General features: G+C 41.6%; 1 protein-coding gene across 1 annotated transcript in view; it reads left to right on the forward strand.

Annotated features, from left to right (window-relative positions):
• Nucleotides 1-27089, forward strand: part of MPP4 (MAGUK p55 scaffold protein 4) — a 58433-nt gene that overhangs the window by 19033 nt on the left and 12311 nt on the right. The window contains exons 8-15 of the mRNA XM_050750922.1: nt 742-813; nt 1275-1471; nt 7042-7106; nt 14375-14392; nt 17807-17845; nt 20092-20112; nt 23874-23888; nt 25718-25759. Of these exons, the coding sequence (XP_050606879.1) occupies nt 742-813; nt 1275-1471; nt 7042-7106; nt 14375-14392; nt 17807-17845; nt 20092-20112; nt 23874-23888; nt 25718-25759 (469 nt within the window). The remainder of the gene's footprint in view (nt 1-741; nt 814-1274; nt 1472-7041; nt 7107-14374; nt 14393-17806; nt 17846-20091; nt 20113-23873; nt 23889-25717; nt 25760-27089) is intronic.

Below are 27089 nucleotides of genomic sequence, written 5' to 3' on the forward strand. Positions count from 1 at the left end.
TATGAGACAAGCACCTAAATCCTTTGTAAGACACTGCTGCAAGATTCTGTGTGGTGTAGAAGGTGCTGCAAAGGAAGCTTGAAGTACTGGAAATCACAGATATGCATGGCTTCTACCCCCTGGTGCCAGCTGTGATGTTGCCCAGGACAGTGGGATTATGAAATTCCTGAGTACAAACAGGCTCTTAATCTCTATATGTTTAATGCCCGTCACAGTGCATGTAACAGGAATTCTTCCTTCCCCCAGTCTGAGAGCTCCCTATTTCCACCATGAGTTTGGAAAGTTGTCAGTTCTCCCAGAAAACTTAGGAGCCCCTCTTCTTCCCCATCAGACTGGGGTATCTGGTGTAGAAACAGGCATTCAGGAAATATTTACTGAGTAAGGACATAAGGAGGGAAATTCAGATGGAGATCCTGTCCCTCCCTAGGGCCTGTGTGAGGAAGACCTTGATAGGTGGGGTGTTTCTGTTTCAGTGTGGGGTGGGAGGGTCCCTGGAAGAGGCCACCTCAGTGTGGCTTTTAACAGACCAGTGACCCCAGAACCCCACAGCAGGGCAGATGTAGGGGTAATTTGCTTCCTAATTTCTATTTCTGGATGGTGACAGCTGCAGAGCCCTTGAGAAAGGCTCTTGGGGGATGTCACCATGAGACCTGGATACATTGCACTGTAACTCTGTCTACCGAGCCCCAGTAACCCTGCTAGCCCTACGATTGCCATCCTTTCTCCTCTCTCATTTTCCAGGCCATGTCTCGAGGCACAATCATGTTCAAGGTGGTTCCAGTCTCTGACCCTCCTGTGAATAGCCAGAAAATGGTAAGAATTTACTGAGTCTTCAATCTCACACACAGTAAATCCCCAAGTAACAGCAACTAAATATGATGCATAATAATCCTATCCTTTGTACTGTGTTGGACCTGGGCTCAAGACTGTGTTGGGTATTTTTCAATACTGATGGCCCAAGAAGCAAAATGAGTAAATGAGTACAGTATAAGGAGATGGGATACTAAGAAGTCAAGAAGCAACATCAAAAATTGTGAACATTTGAGCTTGAACTTCTCTAAGCTAAGAGATTCTGTTCCCAAAGATGCTTTTTATCATGGTACTTAGGCTCAGGAGGCAAGTTCTCTTTTTTGGTGAGGGTGGAGAGGAAAGATAGGAGTAGCAGGTCGGGGAGTGGGAGAAATGGTTTTAAGTCATGATGGCCCATGGGCAAGGGTTCTTCAGATGGCACCATTAGGCACGTTCTGATAGCATCATTATGCACCTGCCATCAGGTGTATGTTCGTGCCATGACTGAGTACTGGCCCCAGGAGGATCCTGACATCCCCTGCATGGACGCTGGATTGCCTTTCCAGAAGGGGGACATCCTCCAGATTGTGGACCAGAATGATGCCCTCTGGTGGCAGGCCCGAAAAATCTCAGACCCTGCTACCTGCGCTGGGCTTGTCCCTTCTAACCACCTTCTGAAGAGGTAAGGAACGTCAGCACTCCTGTACTCAGGGCTGAACCATAAGGAAACAAAATGTTTTTCTTGGGCTTCTGTTACCACAGTTAAGATGAGATAAAGAGGGACAAGCAGATGAATGAGCACACACACACACTGGTTTATATATCCAAATGTCAACTTATTGATAAATACTAAGCATCTTAAATACGAAGGAGACGAGAATAATCATATCAGCTAGAAAACAGGGAAAAGTCTTGGGAAACTAAATTAAACTTAAAAAGTTCTATGGCCTGAATGTTTGTGTCCCCTCCAAAATTCATATGTTGAGACCTAATCCCCAGTGCAATAGTATTAAGAGGCGGGGCCTTCAGCAGGTGGTTAGGTCATGAGCACTCTGCCCTCATGAATGGGATTAGTACCCTTATAAAAGAGGCCTGAGGGAGCTTATTTGCCCCTTCCACCTTGGGAGGACACAGCTAAAAGCCGCCATTTATGAGTCACGGAGTGGGCCCTCCCCAGACACTGCATCCACTAGCTCCTCGATCTTGGATGTCCCAGCTTCCAGAACTATGAGCAAATACATTTCTGTTGTTTATAAGTGACCCAGTTTACTGTACTTTGTTATAGAAAACTGCACAGACTAAGACAAAAAAGGATTCATCTTTCAAGGCTCAGTTGAGACCTCAGTTACTAAATTTCAACCTACCACCCTCACCTTATGTTACTGAGGTTTGATGAGCTACCAAGGGAGGGCGTACAAATAGAAAGAAGCAGCAGTCCCAGGCTCAGCCACTGTTAAGAGATCAGGAAGGAAAAATGGAACCAGTAAAGGATATTGGGAAGGAATGACCAGTGAGGCAGAATGAAAATCAAGACTGTATGGGGTCCTCATCAGCTATAGCACCTTCTGCTAAGAAGGCTGAGAATTGACCATTGGATTTAGCAGTATGACAGTCATTAGTGATCTTAATAAGAGCAATTTCAGTGGAGAAGTGGGGCCAAAATTCTCATTAGAGTGGGATTTGAAGAAATGGATGAGCATGGGAAACTCTTTGAGACATTTTGGGATAAAGCAGAGCAGAACAACGGAGAAATAGCCAGAGGGGAGAGTGGAGTGGTGTGAGCAAAATGTTTAGATGCTGTAAGTAATGGGAGTCATCCACCAGGGGAACATTTTGATGATATGGGAGAAGGAGAAGAGAATTGCTGTTGTCGATGTCTTTGAGCGGGCAGAAGGAGATATGCTTTAGTATCAAGAAGAGGGCTTGGCCTGCCCTGGGATCATAAACAGCTCATCCTTAGAAATGGTACCACAAGGGAAGGCAGAGTATGGGGCACAGCTGAGCATGCAGCATATGGCAGGCGCTTGTGGAAGTTCTCTCCTAACTGTTATTTTCTCAGTGAAATGAGGAACCATAAGCAGAGAGCAGGGTGGGGAAGGAGGCATTGGGAAGGAGAGAATAGAAAGCTTGAAAAGTTTCCATGCGAGTTGGAGACAAACAGATTAGGTAAACACAGTGTGATCAGCATTCAGGGCCCTCTTAAGTTAAAGGTCACACATCTGAAGTGCTTCTGGGGTGCGGGTCCAGATTAGACGGAGGGTTGGATTTAGCAGCAAATCAAGAGGGGGCCAAGAGACAGATGATAAGGATGGAGTGTGACATGTAAGCTGCTTAGGAGGGAGATGAGGAAATGAAACACGTGAGGATTGGTGAGAAGGAAGTAAGATCAATGGATTGCAGGTCTTTATGAGGTCAACAGTGTATTGGGGCTGTGAAGATGGGAGGTGTTAGTAGGAGAAAGGGATACTGGAAGTTAAAATTAAGGAGAGATTGTTGTTGTCGGTACTGATGAGGTCTTGGGTATAACAATGGGAGGAGGTGGCTGAGGTTGAATGAGTGAAAGGTTATTGGAAAAGAGGAGATCAAGCACCCACTAGGCCAGCGTGCTGAAAGGGACATTTGTATGTGTGATAAAATCATTGAGAACTGTGACAGAACAGTGGTGAGACCTAAGAGCGAGCAGGAGTGAGCTGGTGATGGCTACCAGAAAAGTAGTGGGATGATATTCAAAGCTGGGGGCTCCTAGGAAAAGGAAGAATAATCTGGAAATGGCAGTGAGAAGCAAGGACACACCCCCACCTCCAGGCCCAGTGGAAGGAAGGCTATACACAGGGATGTGCTGGAGCCATCTGAGCCATCTCCTCACACACCCACATTCGGTGAAGACGGCGTGGTAGCTTGAAATCAGCCACCGTGAGAGCATCAACACTGCAGAAATCAGCAGAGGCTCCGAGTCAGGGCTCCCATCCCCCAGAGCTATTTCACCAGCACCGCACTGGGAGTGGGAGAGGAAACATCCCCCTCTTGAAGGCTGCAGGGGAAGCAGGCTGCAGGGAGAGCTAGGCTGCAGTTAGAGTAAGAAGAAAGGGCTCAAGGAAGAGGCTGAGATCTAAGAGAGTTTGCTGAAGATTTGCTGTGAGTTCCAGAGGGCGTGGGTGGCTGGCAGGGGTCTTATAGGGATTAAAGCACAGGGGATAAGGGGTGACCTGAGCTTGGGGGCTGAAGGACATGAACAGGGATAAAGGCCTAATGAGATTAGTCCTCATGGTTTCAGGTCAGAAAGTGGTGAGGGGGGACCAGCAGGGGTCTTGCAAGGAGCACACAAAACCCAATTATGGGTTTATTGGGGGAGCACACACAAATAAAGGATGATAGGAAGTTCTTATGCTGCTTTTAGTCATTGCCACATGAAAACCTAATATTAAAATAAGAAATTAAACAATTTCATTTAGAAGCAATATGTCAATAGCAGAGTCTACACAAATGTCTTGTTGGGGACAGAATGATGGAAGGCACCTTGGGTTCTCCTGAATCTCATTCAGAAAACCAGGAGGCACATGGGAGGACTGGATGAGGGTGTTGAGATTAAATCCACTGCCGCGTCTGCACAAGAGGCCTGTCAGAAGCACAGGCTGATATGGCTTTTGAGAAGTCAGTATCTCCGAGCCTCAATAAATGGGGTCTTTGATATCTACAAACAATTTTTCTCCCTTCCCATTTCTCCAACTTTGCTGTGAGTAAAAATGAGCTGGGTATTTTGTAAAATACAGATTCCCTGGCTCTGCCCTCCCTTCCCTGATTCAATAGATATGGACTGAGCCAGGAATCTGCATCTTCACCAAGCACCTCAGGTGCTCAGGGTAAGTGGTATGAAGAGCAGCATTGTGCTTAAGAATAATGAATGAGCGCATAAAATATTTTTTATGCTCTTTATAAGAGTGACAGATTTGAATGCAAGTAGCTGGGGGGGGGTTGTTTTTGTTTTGCTTGTTTGTTTGTTTTTACTTTCAACAGGTAGAAAATTTACATCTGATTTTAGAAAACAGTAAAAGAGTGAGGAGGAAGGCTTCTCCAAAAAGGGCATATTGGTGGAAAATAATACCCATCTAAAGGAGTTTGGAATGACTATATTGCAAATTGGGGGAGTTAGAGTTGATGCTTTGTACCAGAGTAGCAAATATTTTTGGCAAGTGGACATGACTTTCCGGTGAGAGGCCCCATTCTGCTGGAGTTTCCACCAGAGGGAACATGTGAAGATGTTAGGATATCATTTTGTAAGAATAAAAAACCGGGAACTCCCAGAGGAGAAAGGCAAGGGTAAAGCCTAGAGAGGAAGCTGACAGAGAATGAGAGACACAGAGACAGAGATAGAGAGAGATCAGACTATCCGGTAATTAACCATGAAGTAGCCAAGGAAAGGTACAGAAGGTTAAAAAACAGGAAACACAATATTAAAGAGTTCATCACCTAACTCGGAATCAAGAATCTTGGCTCTGGCCTGCATGTGCTGTGAATTAAAGTACCTTAATTATGCAGAGAATATTTCTGGAAGAATGCACAAGAAACTGAGCAGAAGGAAGGGAAGAAGCCTTACTTTTTTTTTTTTTTTTTTTTGAAATGGAGTCTTGCTCTGTCACCAGGCTGAACTGCAATGCCGTGATCTCAGCTCACTGCAGCCTCGGCCTCTTGGGTTCAGGCGATTTCCCTGCCTCAGCCTCCAGAGTAGCTGAGACTACAGGTGCGCACCACCACGCCTGGCTAATTTTTGTATTTTTAGTAGAGACGGGGTTTCACCATGTTGGTCAGGCTGGTCTCGAACTCCTGACCTCAGGTGATCTGCCGACCTCGGCCTCCCAAAGTGCTGGGATTACAGGCATGAGCCACCACGCCCGGCCTACTTTTTTATACTGTTAAGATTTTTACTGTGTGTATGTGTTATCTCTTCAAATAATTAATAAATGAATTAATGAATGCCCTGCATGTCCATGCTAATTGAGTTTACAGTAAGGTTTCATGTATCATTTAGTCCTCACAATGCCTCAAATGCACTGAGCCCCATTTCATAAGTGGGGAACTAAGTTTCAGATGTTAGGAGATTTGTCCAAGATCCTGTGGAGGGGAAGCACGCCTGGAACCCAGGTCTGTTGAATCCCAGTCCATCACTTTGTAGATTATAGGATAGATGCCTCCTGCTGCTAATTGTTCAACATCCACCACATTGCTTGACTTCCCTGGATCAGTTTCCTCATTTCTAAAGTGAGGACAGTGGCTAAATTGGCCCTTCTTAAACTCTCTTGTGAATTAGAATCACATGGAGAGTTTGATTTAAACACGCAGATGCCCTGGCCTTATCTTCAGAGAATCGGAGGCAGGAGATCTGGGAGGCCCAGATTAGCTACATTTTAACAGACACCTCAGATGTATTCCAAAGTTTGAGAGATTAAATTAGAGCTTCTTGCCTTTAGCATACATATGACTTACCTGGGCTCTTATTAAAATGGAGATTCTAATTTGGAAGGCTTGGGGTGGGGCCTGAGGTTCTGCAGGTCTCACAAGCTCCCAGGGAAAGGTGATGCTGCAGTTCCGGGAATACAAAGAACAGAGTGTCTTCAAAGTCTTCTCTTGCTCCAAACTTCACATTGTTGAATAAAGAAGGAACAACTTTGCTTAGAAAGTTGCTTTGAAGTAGGCAAGGCAAGGAAAACCTGCCCAAAGGAATTGCTGGGGGACTCAAGGGAGGAGGAACAAGTCAACAGAGGTTTCAGGTGCCAAGAAAAGGTGAAGCCTTGCCCTCGAGCCCAGGGGTGATTCTAGAGATCAAGAAAGGAGCAGAGTCATCTAAAGAAACTGTAGAGAGCCTGTAACAGCCTGGGAGGGAAACCCGAACATGTCATGAGAATTCAAAGGAGACTGCAGAGACAGGCTAACATGCCTGAGAGGCAGCTTACCACGGGTCATTTACCGAAACTCCATGTGCAAACTTGTGATCATGGGCGAGATTGTCACTCTAAGTATTTGTTGTTCTGAAAAGATCCTGTGAGGCAGAAAAAGAGATGAGAGAGCCTATATGTTTGGAAAATTTATTTGACAACGCATTTGGAGAAGTGATCACCCTTTTCACTTGGGTGAAGGCAGCAGAATTCTAAGAAACATTCTGTTTGTCATTGTTCTGGGTCTGTTTCACCTCGGTTAACTGGGGTTGGCTTTTTGTTTTTTGTTTGTTTTTTGTCTCACGGTTCCCCGCCCCCATAGGAAGCAACGGGAATTCTGGTGGTCTCAGCCATACCAGCCTCACACCTGCCTCAAGTCAACCTTATGTGAGTATTGCAACTGCCTGACAGGTTCTCCCTGTTTGCTGCACAAATGAAGACCGTGGCATTGCAGTGAAGAAAGAGTCTAATTGATGTGAGGCTGGCCATGCCACGTGGGAGATGGAGTTGTTATTTAAATCAATCTCCTTGAAGGCCCCTAGATTAGGGGTTGCTCAAAGGTAGTTTGGGGAGGGAGTGGGGTGGCTATTCAATGGGCACTTGCTGCTGATTGGTTGGATCAGAGATGAAATCATAGGGAGTTGAAGCTGTCCTCTTGCACTGAGTTGCTTCTGGGTGGAGCCACAGAAGCCATTGGTTGGTGGGTCCAGATGGAGCCACAGGTGTCAGACATGAAAAAACCTAAAAAGATGTCACAAAAGGCCAATCTTAGGTTCTACAATAGTGATGTTATTTGCAAGAATTATTGGGGAAATTGCATATCTTATGATATGCAGAATTCGCCTTAGCAGAATTCAGGCTCCTCCCACTAACCTGATGGTCTCTCATTAGCTTTATAAAGGTGGCTGAGTTTTAGGGGAAGGCCTGTTATCATTTAAACTATAAATAAAATGTCTCCCAAAGCTAACCCTGGAATGAAGGCAGCTTGAAAGCTAAAAGCAAGAGGAGCTTGGGCTATGTTGGATCTCCCCCACTGCCATAATTTTCTCACTGATGTAATTTTTACAAAGGCAATTTCAGTATGTGGCTACCTCAGACCCAGCATGTGCATCCTGGGGGAGCCTGCTTCCTCCCTCCCAGGACTGGCTTCCTGCCCAGGAGATCTCTAAATGTCCCCACTGCTCCCAGATAGTCTCCCTGGCAGCCAGCTCTCTGAAGTCCTACCATTGACATTCGTTCTTTGGATTTAGAAGAGTTTTCAGTTAATGAAAATGCATATGTTTTTATCTTGGTGACACCTGAAGACATTCCTCCCCAAATTGAGGCCCTCCAAGATCTCCACAGCTCATATGTGCATTATATATGACTGCAAGCAAGGCTGCATAGCTACACATATACCTTCATTTGGGTTCTATCAACTTAGAGGACTTAATCTTCACACTGTACAGAAGCACCGATTAACAATTGTGCATGCCTTTGGTGAATAAATATGGGATGGAATTGTTACTTAATGATTGCAGTTTGATTGCTAGACATTATTATTGAAGCAGTTGGGGAGTGGTGAGTAAAGGCTCCATGGTGGCAAATGCTTGATTAAAGGTGCTGTGGCTTGACAGAGGCCAGCTAAGCCTACTGAGCAAGGCCCTTCTGAAATGGCCCTCAGGTGGGCCCTGGAAAGGGGTTAAGGGAGGGAACTGGGCACCAGAAAGAGGGAGGGGAGGCAAAGAGAGGAGACTGGAAGGGCACAAAAAGTACCAACATCACAGATCTACCCATGGCAAGCCTCACCCACTTTATTATGTATCCCTTCTCCAAGCCAAAAATTACTTTTCCTTTTATTTTCTTATTGAAAAGATATGAGGACAACTATAAAGGCAGTTTTTGACAGAAGAAAACATGCCTTTTCAATGACAATATTTTCATATTAACTTCCAGCAGTGAATACATATTTTACATGGTTACAGTAATAGCTGCAATAGCACTTTTTTTTTTTTTTTAAACTTAACATCTTTTTTTGTTTTTTAATTATACTTTAAGTTCTGGGATACATGTGCAGAACGTGCAGGTTTGTTACATAGGTATACATGTGCCATGGTGGTTTGCTGCACCCATTAACTCATCATCTACATTAGGTATTTCTCCTAATGCTATCCCTCCCCTTAGTCCCCACCCGCCAACCGGCCCCAGTGTGTGATGTTCCCCTCCCTGTGTCCATGTGTTCTCATAGTTCAACTCCCACTTATGAGTGAGAACATGCGGTGTTTGGTTTTCTGTTCCTGTATTAGTTTGCTGGGAATGATGGTTTCCAGCTTCATCCATGCCCATTCAGTATGATACTGACTGTGGGTTTATCATAAATAGCTCTTATTATTTTGAGATACATTCCATCAATACCTAGTTTATTGAGAGTTTTTAGCATGAGGGGATGTTGAATTTTATCAAAGGCCTTTTCTGCATGTATTGAGATAATCATGTGATTTTTGTCATGGGTTCTGTTTATGTGATGGATTACATTTATTGATTTGCATATGTTGAACCAGCCTTGCATCCCAGGGATGAAGCCAACTTGATTGTGGTGGATAAGCTTTTTGCTGTGCTCCTGGATTTGGTTTGCCAGTATTTTATTGAGGATTTTCCCATCGATGTTCATCAGGGATATTGGCCTGAAATTTTCTTTTTTTGTTGTGTCTCTGCCAGCTTTTGGTATCAGGATGATGCTGGTCTCATAAAATGAGTGAGGGAGGAGTCCCTCTTTTTCCATTGTTTGGAATAGTTTCAGAAGGAATGGTACAAGCTCCATTTGGTCCTGGGCTTTTTTTGGTTGGCAGGCTATTAATTACTGCCTCAATTTCAGAACTTGTTATTGGTCTATTCAGGGATTCAACTTCTTCCTGGTTTAGTCTTGGGAGGGTGTGTGTGTCCAGGAATTTACCCATTTCTTCTAGATTTTCTAGTTTATTTGTGTAGAGGTGTTTATAGTATTCTCTCATGGTAGTTTGTATTTCTGTGGGATCAGTGGTGATATCCCCTTTACCACTTTTTATTGTATCTATTTGATTCTTCTCTCTTTTCTTCTTTATTAACCTGGCTAGTGGTCTATTTTCTTAATCTTTTCAAAAATCCAGCTTCCTGAATTCATGATTTTTTTGAAGGATTTTTTGTGTCTCTATCTCCTTCAGTTCTGCTCTGATCTTAGTTATTTCTGGTCTTCTGCTAGCTTTTTGAATTTGTTTGCTCTTGCTTCTCTAGTTCTTTTAATTGTGATGTTAGGGTTTTGATTTTAGATCTTTCTTGCTTTCTCCTGTAGGGATTTAGTGCTCTAAATTTCCCTCTAAACACTGCTTTAGCTGTTTTCAAGTGATTCTGTACATTATGTCTTTGTTCTCATTGCTTTCAAAAAACTTATTTATTTCTGCCTTAATTTCGTTATTTACCCAGTAGTCATTCAGGAGCAGGTTGTTCAGTTTCCATGTAGTTGTATAGTTTTGAGTGAGTTTCTTAATCCTGAGGTCTAATTTGATTGCACTGTGGTCTGAGAGACTGTTATGATTTCTGTTCTTTTGCATTTGCTGAGGAATGTTTTACTTCCAATTGGTGGTCAGTTTTAGAATAAGTGTGATGTGGTGCTGAGAAGAATGTATATTCTGTTGATCTGGGGTGTAGAATTCTGTAGATGTCAATTGGGTCCACTTGGTCCAGAGCTGAGTTCAAGTCCTGAATATCCTTGCTAATTTTCTGTCTCATTGATCTGTCTAATATTGACAGTGGGTTGTTAAAGTCTCCCCCTATTATTGCTTGAGAGTCTATATCTCTTTGTAGGTCTCTAAGAACTTGCTTTATGAATCTGGGTGCTCCTCTATTGGGTGTATATATATTTAGAATAGTTAGCTCTTCTTGTTGTGTTGATCCCTTTACCATTATGTAATGCTCTTCTTTGTCTTTTTTGATCTTTGTTAGTTTAAAGTCTGTTTTATCAGAGACTAGGATTGGAACCCCTGCTTTTTTTTTGCTTTCCATTTGCTTGGTAAATTTTTCTCCATCGCTTTATTTTGAGCACATGTGTGTCTTTGCACATGAGATGGGTCTCCTGAATACAGCACACTGATGGGTCCTGACTCTTTATCCAATTTGCCAGTCTGTGTCTTTTAATTGGGTATTTAGCCCATTTACATTTAAGGTGAATATTGTTATGTGTGAATTTGATCCTGTCATTATGATGCTAGCTGGTTATTTTGCCTGTTAGTTCATGCAGTTTCCTCATAGTGTCAATGGTCTTTATAATTTGGTAGTTTTTGCAGTGGCTGGTACTGGTTTTTCCTCTCCATATTTAGTGCTTCCTTCAGGAGCTCTGGTAAGGCAGGCCTGGTAGTGACAAAATCTCTCCGCATTTGCTTGTCTGTAAAGGATTTTATTTCTCCTTCACTTGTGAAGCTTAGTTTGACTGGATATGAAATTCTGGGTTGAAAATTCTTTTCTTTGAGAATGTTGAATATTGGCCCCCACTCTCTTCTGGCTTGTAGGGTTTCTGCTGAGAAATCCACTGTTAGTCTGATGGGCTTCCCTTTGTGGGTAACCCAACCTTTCTCTCTGGCCGCACTTAACATTTTTTCCTTCATTTCAACCTTGGTGAATCTGAAGATTTAGTGTTTAGGGGTTGCTCTTCTCAAGGAGTATCTTTGTAGTGTTCTCTGTGTTTCCTGAATTTGAATGTTGGCCTGTCTTGCTAGGCTGGGGAAGTTCTCCTGGATAATATCCTGAAGAATGTTTTCCAACTTGGTTCCATTCTCCCTGTCACTTTCAGGTACACCAATCAAATGTAGGTTTGGTCTTTTCACATAGTCTCATATTTTTTGGAGGCTTTGTTCATTCCTTTTCATTCTTTTTTCTCTAATCTTGTCTTCATGCTTTATTTCATTAAGTTGATCTTCAATCTCTGATATTGTTTCTTCTGCTTGATTGATTTGGCTATTGATACTTGTGTATGCTTCAATGAAGTTCTTGGGCTGTGTTTTTCAGCTCCATCAGGTCATTTATGTTCCTCTCTAAACTGGTTATTCTAGTTAGCAATTCCTCTAACCCTTTTTCAAGGTTCTTAGCTTCCTTGCATTAGGTTAGAACATGCTTGTTTAGCTCAGAAGAGTTTGTTATTACCCACCTTCTGAAGCCTACTTCTGTCAATTCATCAAAGTCTTTCTCCATTCGGTTTTGCTCCCTTGTTGGCAAGGAGTTGTGATCCTTTGGAGGAGAAGAGGCATTCTGGTTTTTGGAATTTTCAGCCTTTTTTCACTGTTTTTTTCTTCATCTTCATGGATTTATCTACCTTTGGTCTTTGATGTTGGTGACCTTCCAATGGGGCCTCTGAATGGACATCCTTTTTGTTGATGTTGATGCTATTTCTGTTTGTTAGTTTTCCTTCAAAATAGGCCTCTATGCTGCAGGTCTGCTAGAGTTTGCTGGAGGTCCACTCCAGTTCCTGTTTGCCTGGGTATCACTAGTGGAGGCTGCAGAACAGCAAAGATTGCTGCCTGCTCCTTCCTTGGGAAGCTTCGTCCCAGAGGGGCACCTGCCAGATGCCAGCTGGAGCTCTCCTGTATGAGGTATCTGTCAAGCCCTGCTGGGAGGTGTCTTCCAGTCAGGAGGCACAGGGGCCAGGGACCCACTTGTGGAAGCAGTCTGTCCCTTAGCAGAGCTTGAGCACTGTGCTGGGAGATCTGCTCCTCTCTTCAGAGCCGGCAGGCAGGAACTTTTAAGTCTAGTGAAGCTGCGCCCACAGCCACCCCTTCCCCCAGGTGACTGTTTGTCCCAGGGAGATGGGAGTTTTGTCTATAAGTCCCTGACTGGGGCTGCTGCCTTTCTTTCAGAGATGCCCTGCCCAGAGAGGAGGAATCTAGAGAGGCAGTCTGGCTACACTGGCTTTGGGGTGCTGTAGAGGGCTCCACCCAGTTCAAACTTCCCAGTGGCTTTGTTTACATTGTGAGAGGAAAACCACCGACCCAAGCCTCAGTAATGGTGGTCGCCCCTTCCCCCACCAAGCTGGGGTGTCCCAGTTCAACTTCAGTCTGCTGTGCTGGCAGCGAGAATTTCAAGCCAGTGGATTTTAGTTTGCTGGACTCCATGGGGGTGGGATCCGCTGAGCAAGACCACTTGGCTCCCTGGCTTCAGCCCCTTTTCCAGGGGAGCAAACGGTTCTGTCTTGCTGGTATTCCAGGCGCCACTGGGGTATGAAAAACAAACAAACAAAAACTCCTGCAGCTAGCTTGGTATCTGCCCAAACGGCTGCCCAGTTTTGTGCTTGAAACCCATGGCCCTGCTGGTGTAGACACCCGAGGGAATGTCCTAGTCTGTGGGTTGTGAAGAACGTGGGAAAAGGGTAATATCTGGGCTGGAGTCCCAGTCCCTTACAGTCTCTCACAGCTTTCCTTGGCTAGGGGAGGGAGACCCCAACCCCTTGTGCTTCCTGGGTGAGGCAACGCCCCACCCTGCTTTGGTTTGCCCTTCATGGGCTGCACCCACTGTCTAGCCAGTCCCAGTGAGATGAGCCAGGTACCTCAGTCGGAAATGCAGAAATCACCTGCCTTCTGCATTCATCTCGCTGGGAGCTGCAGACCAGAGCTGTTCCTGTTCAGCCATCTTGCCAGCCACTTCACTTAACATCTTATCAGAAACATTTTTCATGACACAATCTTCATAGTGATATTTTAGTTACTTCTTCCATGTTTTGAAAAAGTTTTTTTTTAAATCAAACTTTCATTTATCAAAGGCACATGAAAATGCTAATTAGTTTCTAATCAGCATCTGATAATTACCTGTAGTATAACCTCTAGTTGCCATTTAATTTGGTTGTGTGCCCTGTGTGATTTGTATTAGACTTTCTAGAAGTCCAGGCTGAAAATAGTTTGCAATACTCTATTATTATCCTCACGAATCTCTAGGTCCACGAGCCTCAGGTTTGGAGCCACTGACTTAAAGGGTCCCCTCTCTCAGGGAATGTTTCCGATAGACATGATTATTTTTTGAACTACTAAAAAGATCATTTATTTTCAACTATTATAGATGATCCTACAATTAATATTACTTTCTACATTTCTGCTCTGCTTAAGTCTTATCATACCCTCCTCCCCCGCAAAAAATATTAGGGGCAGGCTACTGAGTCCTAAGATATAGGCAATTTTATTAATGAAGTGTTATTGATGTTAGTTTGCAGATGATTATTAAAAAGTTATTGACTGAAGCTGCACTTATAATTTTCTTCCCTCTTTCTTTCCCTCCCTCCCTTCCTCCCTCCATCTCTCTGTCTTCTTTCCTTCCTTCCACTGAAAATTTGGGTTCCTAAAATATGCTGAACTAAGCATATTAATTCAGAAATTCATAGAATACTACCCTTGTAGAACTAGCTGGGATGGAAGAGGGTGGGATTTACCAGAAGCAAGTAGATTCCCATTTCCAACAAGGCTCACAAATATATTGGTTTTATAAGGTATTCATTTATCGTTTTGTTACTAAATCTTCCCTGAATTTCTAGAGAATAAACCCAGAATACTAATTACAATAATTTTTGCACATTACATTTCTTATTGTAAATTAATCTGAGAAACTATAGTACAGATATTGTGTTCTTTTTTTCCCCCCTGCTTCAATCATTTGCTCGTACCCAGCAATTTCTATGGAAGAAGGTAAGAAACAGTATTTAGGAAAAAACTCTTATTTCCAACATCTTTTAGAAATTTCTTGTAGCTTAAAAAATTCACTTTAATTCCATTCAGCTATTTATTAAGCGCTTCCTATATACCTAGTAGTGTGATAGTCATTAATATCTTAATTTATAAACATATGTCATTCAAAGATATGCATGCAAAGTATAATTGTCCTAACACTGAGAGGAATAAAGAAAAGAGAAGTAACATTTATATGCAGCTCCAAAGTTTAGCATAGCATATGGCAAGAACTCAATAAAAGCTGTGACACTGATGAGATGTTTTGTTTCAACTGCTTTATACACGTTACCTAACCTAACAATAACACCATAGTGAAATTATTATTATTATTCCCATCTTATGGATGAAAAGATTGACATCCAGAGAAGGTAAGAACAGTTGTCAGTAGTTGCAAACAGTGTAATCTGGATTCAAGATTCCGTCTGTCTAAAAGGCCCTGCATTAGGGAACAAATGGGACCTTCAGTTACTAGCCTTTCCCCTTCTCCATGCCCAACCATCTGGATGACTCATTTTGATGGTGCTCTCTCTCTCTCTCTCTCACACACACACACACACACACACACACACACGCACACACACACACTCCAAAGCAAGATGCTGTCTGCTTCCAGAGAGGGGAAAGAAGAGGTGTCCCCTTAGCCACCATCCACAGTTCATCCTTGAATTTGGAAAGGGAAACCAGAGAACTGCAGAATGACTTTTGAAGGCTGATCTATGGGAACAAGGCTCCAATCTGTGTCCCCCCAAAACAAAAAAAGGTGTATGACACAGGAAGGTGAGAGCAGAAGGAGAGGGAGAGAGGGGCAAGTCCAGGTTGCCTGCTTCTGGTTTGTCTACTCAGGGTCACGTTATAGACTGCATGTTAAGAGTTGTAGAGGGGAGCCTGGGAATAGCCCTTGGTGGGAGAGGGGAGCTGGGAACTCTATGGTATTGGTGGGTGATAAGGCCATGGTCTTAGCTTGAGCGTCCGTAACAAGATACCACAGACAAAGTGGCTTAAACAACAGATATTTATTTTCTTACAGTTTCAGAGGCTGGAAGTCTAAGATTAAGATTCCAGCAGGGTTGGTTTCTGGTGAGGCCTCTCTTCCTGGCTTGCAGACAGCCACCTTCTTGCTGTGTGCTCATTTGGTGTTGCCTCTGTGCATCCTTAGAGGGAGAGGGAGAGGGAGAGGGAGAGGGAGAGGGAGAGGGAGAGGGAGAGAGAGAAAGGAGAGGGAGAGAGAGAGAAGAGGGATGGTGGTGGGGGGCACGGGGAGAGAGAGAGAGAGAAAAAAAAAGAAGAGAGACAGGGAGGTTGATTGATCTGGTATGTTTTCTTCTTCTTATAAGGCCACCAGTTCTATCAATTTAAGACCCTAGACATATTACCTCATTTAACCTTAATGACCTCCTTAAAGGCCCTATCTCTAAATACAGCCATACTGAAGGCAAGGGCTTCAACATATGAATATTGGGGGGAACACAATTCAGTACATTATCGTAGCTGATAATGTGGAATTATTGATTTGAGGAGAACAAAAATCAGTGGCCCTATCTTAGGGCCACTTGACACTTATCAGAGTCAAGTGTCAGAAAAGTCAGAGCTTCTTGTGCTGTTACTAGATAATCATGCCTGGTTTTTGTACCTTCCTCTGTAAAATAAAAGTGAAAATTGTAGTCTTTGTTTGCCCTAAAGTAAAACAACTTTATTATGTCCTGGGAACTAATGAACTCACTGTTGTTATGGATGGCTAGTTGTTATGGATGGCTAATAACAATCTAATTATTTAATTAGGAAATTAAATTAATCTAATTAATTAGGAAAATAATCTCTAAATGAATACAAGTAAACAAATGACAGTGCGGGAAATCTAAACCATGTCGCTTGTTTATCTGTGTCCCTAACTGTACGAGACAGTGTTATTTCATAAAATTTTTCATATTTCATTTAAAAACATTAATGAATGATGTAGTTTTTAAGGGGTGGTGATAAGCGTTACTTTATATTGTAGCTTATTCTACAGACTGTACTTTGGACTACACTTTTACAGACTATGTACTTTTGGAACCTGTATTAGCCTCATTTATTAAATCAGTATTTGTTGAGCACCTGGGATGTGATGGGCACTGCTAGAAACAAGATGTAAAGTGCTGAAAGACAAAAAAAATTCAGAACCTATATTCAAATAAACTATTTTGATATTTAAAAGAAAACTCAATTTAAGAAATAATTTATCATTTGCCCACTATGTGCAAAATACTGTAGTAAGAGTCTGTAAAAACTAGTGAGACAGTCCCTGTCTTCAAGAAGCTGTCTAGGAGAACAAAGAAGGCAAACCCCCGAATGGTTATAGATGTACAATAGATGTGCAGTAGCCGACAGTTCAAGGTAGTAGGAAGAAAATGCTCTGCAAGGGGGTATTCATTCTGATCAGTGCTTGAGATGGACCTAGAAGCATGACAGGCACAGGGAACAGGGTAGCAAAGGCCATGATGTCCACTCTAATGGTAGTGTAAAATGCGTGAAGGAAAGAAGCGGACGACAACCTTCCAAGCTGGGTTTAGATCGTGCTGTAGAGAGTTTTGAGAATTAGGATAAGTAGTTTTTAAAGTTATATTCCTTTATTCTTTTATATATACTTCAGCTAAAGGTAAAGAGAATTCACATTTATTGAGTACTTAGCATATGCCTGAGCTTTTCATGCATTTTCTCAATCCTAGCCTATATGGTAGGTACTATTACTCTCTCCATTTGCAGATGGATAACAGTGGCTTAGAGATCAACTAATTTGTGCAGCATTCAAAAGCCTATGGTTTTTAATTTTTCACCATTTTTATATTATATAGCCTCCCACATCATACATTTTCATTTAATACAGGAGAGCCCTTTTTATCTCTCCAAGTAAGCAATAGCTCTAAAAGTAAATTTATCATAAGGTGGATGGAGTTTTATTGACATGCATAGTTTTTTATTTTTATTTTATGAGTTTTATTGACATACGTAGGGAATTTTTAATTTTTATTTATTTATTTATTTTTTAGACAGAGTTTTGCTCTTTTTGCCCAGGCTGGAGTGCAATGGCGTTATCTCGACTCACTGCAACCTCCGCCTCCTGGGTCAAATGATTCTCCTGCCTCAGCCTCCCAAGTAGCTGGGATTATAGGTGTGCGCTACCACACCCGACTAATTTTTATATTTTTAGTAGAGACAGGGTTTCACCATGTTGGTCAGGCTGGTCTCGAACTCCTGACCTCAGGTGATCCACCCGCCTTGGCCTCCCAAAGTGCTGGGATTACAGGCGTGAGCCACCATGCCTGGCCATGGAATTTTGTTTTTAATGCAGACACATTTTAAATTCTGTTTCTCCCTTTCTGTACTCTTTTATAGAAGATGACATGAAGATTGATGAGAAATGTGTGGAAGCAGGTAACATTTTCTCTTGATTGCTTTGCTGTTAGAAGAAATATGAAGCATGTCAATTATAGATTATCTGAAGCAGAGGTGTCCAAAGGGGCCATGGGCCTTTCCTCTGGGAGAAATGCGTAAAATGACCCTCCACCCCCATCTTTCTTCTGTAGTTCTGGCCGTTGGAAGGAGAAGCTGTGGTAATGTCTCCAGGTTCCCATTGATCTACTAGAAAATGTTCTAGAAAGCAGCGCTTTGTAAATGATCTCAGGAACACTTAGTAACACTCAGCATATCAGATGGTAGAACACTTGGAAACCTCTGCTCTTTGTGAAATAACATAAAATATTGCAGTATCAAATTTTTAAAGAGCAATATATATTTTATTATTAAGTTTGATGCCATCTTCTGGTGGATTCTAGTATAGATAAATAGTAGTAGGTTCCAAAATGAGAAGCCATGCATGAAAGTTTTTTACATTTCTATTCTTTAATTTTTTTGTAAATTGGGAAAAGATTTTTCAAATTTAGTGGCAGAAATAAGACAGGCTTAAGAATCACTAGGATTTTGTTAGGAGACCAGTTGGAGAACCTTAGTCTGATAGGTGAATCTGTCTTTGCTTTATAGGCTAGTCTAGTTCTTAGAAGTGAAAGAACAATATAAAATTTTGAAACAGTGGGCATTTCAATGATTCACATATATTTTCCAGAACAACTGCAGAATACTGCTGACATTATGTTTATTTTACCAAGTATACTTTTTTTTAAAACTTGCAGTAATATTCATTTCCTTTCTACAATTTTCATTATATTTTATTAGGTAATAATTCACATAGTTCAAAATTTAATAACTACAAAGGTATATTCAGTAAGAAGTTCCTCCCTTTCCATGTTCTCCTACTCATTTTTCTTTCTTGGGGCAATAAATGTTAATACTTTCTTCAGTATCACCCCACACATATTCTGTGCCCAAAAAGCAATGATGTGGTCGGGCATGGTGGCTCATGCCTGTAATTCCAGCACTTTGGGACGCCGAGGTGGGTGGATCACGAGGTCAGGAGATTGAGACCATCCTGGCTAACACGGTGAAACCCTGTCTCTACTAAAAAATACACAAAAAAAGTTAGTTGGGCATGGTGGCGGGCACCTGTAGTCCCAGCTACTCGGGAGGCTGAGGCAGGAGAATGGTGTGAACCCAGGAGGCGGAGCTTGTAGTGAGCAGAGATCCTGCCACTGCACTCCAGCCTGGGTGACAGAGCGAGACTCCATGTCAAAAAAAAAAAAAAAAGCAAAAAAAAAAAAAAAAAGCAATGATGTGTATATTTCTCCTCCCCACTTCATCACCCCCATCTTTTTTTCTAAATCTACATGCACATACCCTTTGATAGCATGAAATGCACACTGTTCTGTTCTTGGCTTTTCTAACTTAACATTCTAAATCTTGGAGGTGACTCTATCTTAGCACATAAAGAGCCTTGTCTTTATTTTTTTTAACAGCTTATTGGTTATTGCATACTGATACAATCACTTATTTGTAGGCATTTGTGTTATGTCCATTTGTTTCTATTATAAACAGTGCTATAATGAATTGCTTTATAAATATATCATTTTACATGCATGAGAATACTTTAGATGCAGCATTGCCTGATCCAAGGATGCATCCATTGGCAATGTTGCCATATATTTCAAATTGCCCTCCATGTATGTTTCTTAATCCTTAATCTTTCTTTAAAATGCTAACAAGAGTTGTTTTAACTAATGAGGAAGTTGGTTTATCTCACATCCTTCTCAGCCACCCGATCAAGCCAACGTAATCAAGTCGTTCATATGCTCACTCTCCTCACCATCACCCCCATTTGTGGGTCTCCAACTCTTCAAGCAGGGTGCACCCCTCCTACATCAGCAAGCCATCTGCAGCAAAGCTGAGCAGTAGCTAACTATCTCTACGGGTTTCCCTGACATTCCACTTTCCCCTTCCCTCTGAGCTTTTCACATTTTATTTTATTTATCCTCTATTATTTTATTTATTTTGAGCTCCTGCTGCACCCCTGACTGTCATCATGGCTCAGCTGCCGAATGCCATGTCTTTCATTTAAAGTTGATATATGCCATAGGGACACCATCAATTTGACCTTGATTTAGGAAAAAAACTTAAAAGGTGGTGTATGGGCAGAAGTAGGGGGCCAGAGAATTAGACTTAAAATATAGACTCAGTGTAGATGGTCATGTAATAACATTTTTTATTTTTGCCTCCATGGAAAATCATAGATGAAGAAACATTTGAATCTGGTGAGTAAAAAAAATGAGTATTTGGTACTGATTTTTAAATGTATATTCCAAATTTTGATGCAATTTATACACATATTTAGGGTTATAATAATTGTTTAAATATATCAACAGTAAAAAAAATTAAAAAGTAACTATATGTATCCCACATCATGTTGTCAATCTCAAATATACATTTTAAAATTTATTTTTAATTTTAATTTTTAATATTTTTGAGAAAAAATCTGTCACTCAGGTTGGAGTGCAGCAGTGTGATCATGGCTCACTGCAGCCTCGAATTCCTGAGGTCAAGCGATCCTCCCACCTCAGCCTTCCAAATAGCTGGAACTACAGGCATATGCCATCACACCTGGCTAATTTATTTATTTGTTTTGAGACAGGGTCTCAGTCTGTTGCCCAAGCTGAGGTGCAAGTGGTATGATCATAGCTCGCTGCAGCCTTCACTTCCTTGGCTCAGGTGACCCTCCCACTTTAGCCTCCCAAGTAGCTGGGACTACAGTCCCATGCCACCATGCATGGCTAATTTTTCAATTTTTTTGTAGATATAGGTCTCACTGTGTTGCCCAGGCTTGTCTCCAACTCCAGGCCACGAGTGGTTTTCCCACCTTGACCTCCCAAAGTGAGCCACCACACCTGGTCCCAGTAAAATGTATTTTAAAAAATACAGCAACAGTGCTGTTGTGAAATGTAGATTTTACCTTAACCAGTACTTCTCACAGGGCTAGTACTGTCCCTGATGCAGCATTTTGGAACTCTTTGGGAGCATTTTTTTATTGTCACATTGATTGGGGGATACTCCTGGCCTTTAACTGGTGTCTCTTGACCCATATATCTTCTGAATGTCCTGCTGGACAAAACTTGTTACAAATATAAAAGGGTCATTTTTCAACACACAAAAAGTTTTCATAAGATTTAGCATGAGAAACACAGTGATTTAGAAGACAGTCATTATGGAGAGAGACATTCAAACAGAATGCAGACATTGCCTTGCAATTATTGAATGATTTATTCCACGTATCCTGTCTACTCGATATTGCTAGTAAATAAACTGGAAAGTATATCTATACTGAATTAATTTTCTTTAATACATTATTTGTTGTTATTGATGACATACGGTAAGTATCAAGTGTCTGTCCCTCAAAATAATGTTGAAATCATTAAAAACAAAATAGGCCCCACAGAATTTTATCTTTAAACTCCAAACCTGCTAGGGCATGTTAACATGACCCACCCAATTCCAGGCATATTATTTTTCCTCATTTTCTCCATTTCATTGGTCTCTAATTGCTTTGGCATATTATCTTTACCTCAATTAAGGCAATTTCCTTCTTTCTCTTATCACATACAAATAAATCTAGCCTTTTATTACTTACCAAAACACTTTTTATTCTAGTGTCCACCTGTTTCTTTTCTATTTTTCTGTACTTCATATAAGGAATATTTTCTGATTTCTTAAATTCTCTTGAATCCATGCTTCTTTGTTATAAGTAAATATTAATATAAGCATCTAGTAGTTTCTTAGGTCTTCCAAAGATGTTATGCCTGAGGATTTATATTTTGATATGTATACTTTAAAAAAAATTTTTTTGAGACAGAGTCTCACTCTGTCACCCAGGCTGGAGTCCAGTGGTGTGATCTGGGCTCACTGCAATCTCCACCCGCCAGGCTCAACTGATTCTCATGCCTCAGCCTCCTGAGTAGCTGGGATTACAGGTGTGTACCATCACACCCAGCTAATTTTTGTATTTTTAGTAGAGACGGGTTTCCATGTTGCTCAGGCTAGTCTTGAACTCCTGGCCTCAAGTGATCCGCCTGCCTCGTATGTATATACTTTTAAAATACATATATATTTTTAAAAATATAAATTACTTCCTTTAAAATGTTTTTTTATGTTACAGCTGGAGCATTGTATTGATTTTTTTAATTACATGTATGGTAGATTATGCCATCTATGAGTTTCCTTTCATAAAAGTAGAGAGATTGCTACGAATATTAATTATTTTAAAAAAAGCATTGAGACAGATGAGTTGTGAACCACTTTTCTAAATTATTTACATTTATGTTGTTTCAAAATGTCCTATTTTCCATTAGATGGTTGGCCTGTTAGAAATAATTTAATTGATTATTTATCCTTGCCCAGTGTTTGGGATTGGCTTAGTTTTTAATTTCTCTAGCTTATTCTCATCCTTCTTTGTTCTATTCCACTGGAGAACACTCCACATGCGAAGGCTGTGGTTGAGGCCGGGGAGTGTTTGTGGGTCTGTGGAAGGAGAGGCAATGGGTGAGACCACAGACTCCAGCCAGATCGGCCAGTTTGAACCCTGGGTTCATTACTCACTAACTGCAGGTTCTCTGTTAACCTCTCTGCCCTTCAGGTTCCTCACCTCTAAAATGGGAACAATAATTTATATGAATAAAGTGCTTAGAACAGTGCCTGGCACACAGGAAGTGCTGCACAAGTGTTAGCAGGTATTATTATTGTGAAATCTTGTTCCTTGCGGGAGTCAGCAGCCAGTTCCTGGTGAACAGCACTGCAGAGGGAGTTGCCTACTCTAGAGCGCCCCTTGTGGACTCCTCTCAGCTGGAAAAGAGAGAACTCTCGAGCATTGATTCGTTCTGAACCCAGCTTTCTTAGGAGCTCAATTAAGGAACAGTTAGCACCCAGCTGGCATATTTTCTAAGCATAGAACCGTTGGCATTCATTCCGTGATGCTTAATTTTGCTACTTAGACTGCTTCGTGAGCAGTTAAGTTTCTTCAGTTTCGGTCTGTAGTCTGAATAAAGTATAGTATGACTTCCTTGAATTTCCCCAGGAGGTAACGAGGTGATGGTGTAGTTTATTTAATCAGAAGTGCCAAAAAAAAAAAAAAAAAAAAAAAAAAAAAGGCTGGACATGGTGGCTCATGCCTCTAATCCCAGCACTTTGGGAGGCCTAGGCGGGTGGATCACTTGAGGTCAGGAGTTCAAGACCAACCTGGCCAACATGGTGAAACCTCGTCTCTACTAAAAATACAAAACTTAGCCAGGCGTGGTGGTTCATGCCTATAATTCCAGCCAGTTAGGAGGTTGAAGTGAGAGAATCACTTGAACCCGGGAGAGAGAGGTTGCAGTGAGCCGAGATAGCACCATTTGCACTCCAGCCTGGGTGACAGAGGAGACTCCATCTCAAAACAAACAAATCAAAAAACAGAATATGGCTATTTTGTGATGTCTAGAAAACAAAACAGTTTGCTTCATATTCAGTTTCCTCTGTCTTCAAGGGGCAGCTGGGGATGGAAGTGTGTGAGACCTAGGAAGGGGAAGGAATGAGGACGCTTGCTCGGGCCAGAGGCTGCTGCAGCACCAGCCCCAGCGCCAGTGCCATTTCTACCACTTCCTCCCCTTTACAGAGCTGCTGCAGTACTGCCTCGGGGAGAGAGGAGAGAGAAGGCTCAAACCTGTTACTTTCCTTTAAGTTCTCCCTTTCAAGCTCCATTTTGTGCCAACCAAGTAGAGTCTTCCTGGGTTAAAAAGCCTTCAGGGAAAGTCTTGATAGGCAACTTTCAGAAAAAGGTACTGTCCCAAGCAGTGCAGTCAGGGCAAACCAGTTTCTCAGGCCCAATCATGTGGTCATCATTTGCCTTGCGAGGCCCTACCCGACTTACCTTTTGCTAGTGGTGACCTGAATGTCTTGCTTATGTCATTTGTCTAGATTTGATGACTAACACTATCTTCTTAAAGGCTTAACTTTTCATGTCTGTTTCTGCACCTACCCAAATCTCCAGAGGAACTTTCAGAAGGTAATTGTTTTTATTTCCTAGATACACCAAATAGAACTATGTTTAAGATCTTTCAGTGCCTCAAAATGAATACTTGCCCAGATAATGTTTAAGATGAAGATACGGTATTTGTTTTGTTGTTGTTTATGGTTTCCCCCTCATATTTACATTTTTTCCCCAGGAAACACACTTCCAAACTAAGTTTATGAGGTTCTCCAAGGATATGACATTTTGTGGGTGAAATCAATGATTAAATATTCAGTTTCATAGATAACATTTAAAAGAACAATAAAAATAATTAAGCTTTATGAATATATCCCCAAGAAAACATTTCTTTTTAAACTTATTGACATAGCTAAGTGAGAAAATGTACATACTTACCAGAAGATGGAATTGATATTGGTGTGTTTTCTTTCTTTGTATTTTAAAACACTTTAAAAAAAAAAAAAGGTTAAGAAAAAAGGTTGCATATGTCAGTTCATTGTCTTAACAAATGCTCTTTATATTTTATATATATGTTTATATTTGAGACAAAGTCTCTCTCTGTTGCCCAGGCTGGAGTGCAGTGGTTTGATCTCAGCCTACTGCAACCTCCAACTCCCAAGTTCAAGTGATTCTCCTGCCTCAGCCTCCAAAGTAGCTGGGACTACAGGCACAAGCCACCACACCTGGCTAACTTTTTGTATTTTTAGTAAAGGCGGGGTTTCACCATGTTGGGTGGGCTGGTCTCGAACTCCTGACCTCAAGTGATCTGCCCGCCTCGGCCTCCGAGTGCTGGGATTACAGGCGTGAGCCACCGCACTTGGTCATATATTACTTAAATGATTAGAGCAGAGCTGTAAAAATGAGAAGGAACTTAAGTAAAAAGTAATTTGAAAATAATATTCTTATAACTTTTTTTCTGGAGTGTTTTTCTGAGGTCTCAGTGGAAGGAGAAACAGGAGTTTGAACTATTTCTAGATGCCTCAGAGGCACTGGACGCAGTTTTCCTCATTTTGTCTCTCAGAGTCCTGGCCAATCAGAAACATTTGGCAGCCATGGAGCAAATCTTATTTTATATAGAATGAACCCTTTTAAGAGGGAGAAAATAAAAACCCGTATCTAGCAAAGAGATTAATTTTAGGAGCTGCAGAAAAAAATAATGTTATAAACAGTATGGTCAAGAACAAGGCTCACGCCTCTAATCCCAGCACTCGGGAGGCCAAGGTAGGTGCATCACCTGAGCCTGACCAACATGGTGAAACGCCATCTCTTATCTAAAAATACATCTACAAATACAAAATACATCTAAAAATACAAAAATTAGCCAGGCATGGTGGTGCATGCCTGTAATCCCAGCTTCTCAGGAGGCTGAGGCAGGAGAATTGCTTGAACCTGGGAGATGGAGGTTGCAGTGAGCTGAGAGAGCACCATTGTACTCCAGACTGAGCAACAAGAGCGGAAAATAAATAAATAAATAAATAAATAAATAGAACAAAGAGCCACTTTAAGCTTGTTTAAAGTTATAAGATATTGAATCACAGTAAAAACATTAAAACTGGGTATGTACTTTTAAACATATCCTAAGGAAACTTATCTTAAAAAATTAATAAACTGGTTTTGGCTTTAACCGTACTAGACAGAATACATTCGGTATAATGCTCAAATTCTGTGAACTGCATCTCTGTAGTTTGTTGTGTGTGAATAACAGGATGAAAAATGCTTAGAACATTCAATGAGCCACTCAAGGATAAATTCAACTCTGCTGCCATCTACTAAGGTAGTCACTTGAAAAGTTGAAGATAATTTCGTGAATTTGTTCTAAATAAACTTCTTACTCTCACATATTCTGCTCCTGCTGTTCTCTGTAGACAAGGAGGAATTTGTTGGCTATGGTCAGAAGTTCTTTATAGGTAAGTGATAATACGAGGTGGGTCTCTGTCACTTGTTAAATTACGTTTCCAAGCCTGACACTGTTTTGAAAGCTTCTTTTGCTGATGGACATTTCCAAACCTGTTCCTCGTTCTAGTTTCCTTTTCTTTCTGTCTTTTATTCTTGTCAATATTCTGATCTGTTAATTATTCATTGTTATTCATCTAATTTCCACTGGGTATCTGTTAATTACTCACCAAACACAAATCTTTTTGTTTTCTTTCAGACTGTTTCATAACCTATTTATCTTACACTAAAGAGACAAAGTCTCTGACTTTTAAACTTACTTCTTATGGCCACATTTCTATAGTCTGTCACCTGGGCAGAGCTTTTTGTAGGACCAGGTACCACTCATCTAGAACCGCTCTGGGCTTCCTTCTATAGGGAGGCAGGGGAAGACTAGCAGAGCTGGAGGGTCTCTAAACTAGAAGGTTGGTTCCCAAGCTGGATGCATTTTGGAATCATCAGGGGAGTGTGAAAAAACAAAACAAAACAAAAAACAAAAAATGAAAACAAGGGGCCACCTTTCTGTATTGCTTTCAGAATCATTCAGCCTAAAAGCTGTCAGGTAGAGCTGAGCAGAGTACGCAGCTACACAAAGGTGGAGAGTAAGGAGCATGAGCAGGGTAAAGAAGGCATCTGTGCAGGGGACAATGGTAGCCTGGTGCAGGTTGTCAGAGCCAGAGTAAAATCAAGAGGTCCGCTGCCATCACTTGGCCTCTGATGCCCAACAGGCTTTACAAAGATGCCCGCCTCATCCAGCTTGGGCTCTGACACTTTCTGCGAGGCGATTGACATTGTCTGTCCCCTATCTTGCACACTTAAGTGCTCTTGATTGATATGATAAGCAAATGTATTGAGGACAACAAGGACCAGGGTTCTCACTGTTAGAGAAGGGAGTTATAAACATGGAAAGGGGAAGTCTAGAATGAATCCTCTAGTGTTGGATTGACATTGTAGGTACTGGTGTGAACTCATGGTTTTCAATATATAGACATACAAATATAGATTGAAGTGTGCACGTGTATTTATATGTACACATAGAGTTGCTAACTGTCTACTGAGAAGACCTGCAAACAGCTCTGAAGATACCAGAAAGTCCCATGATTCACAAGGCAGATGAGGCAGGAATCTAGGAGCTTAGAAATCATGATCCATGTGTCCAACTTTGCACTGACCACACAGTCCTAAGCAACCACCTAATCTGTCTGTGTCTTAGTGAAACCACCTGAAAAATGTGAAAAATGAGCTTGCTCCACTGTTTCTGCCCTGGCCCAAGCCACCCTCATCCCTCATTCAGACCACTGCAGT

This window comes from Macaca thibetana, chromosome 12, assembly GCF_024542745.1.
Source record: "Macaca thibetana thibetana isolate TM-01 chromosome 12, ASM2454274v1, whole genome shotgun sequence".
Lineage (NCBI taxonomy): Eukaryota > Metazoa > Chordata > Mammalia > Primates > Cercopithecidae > Macaca > Macaca thibetana.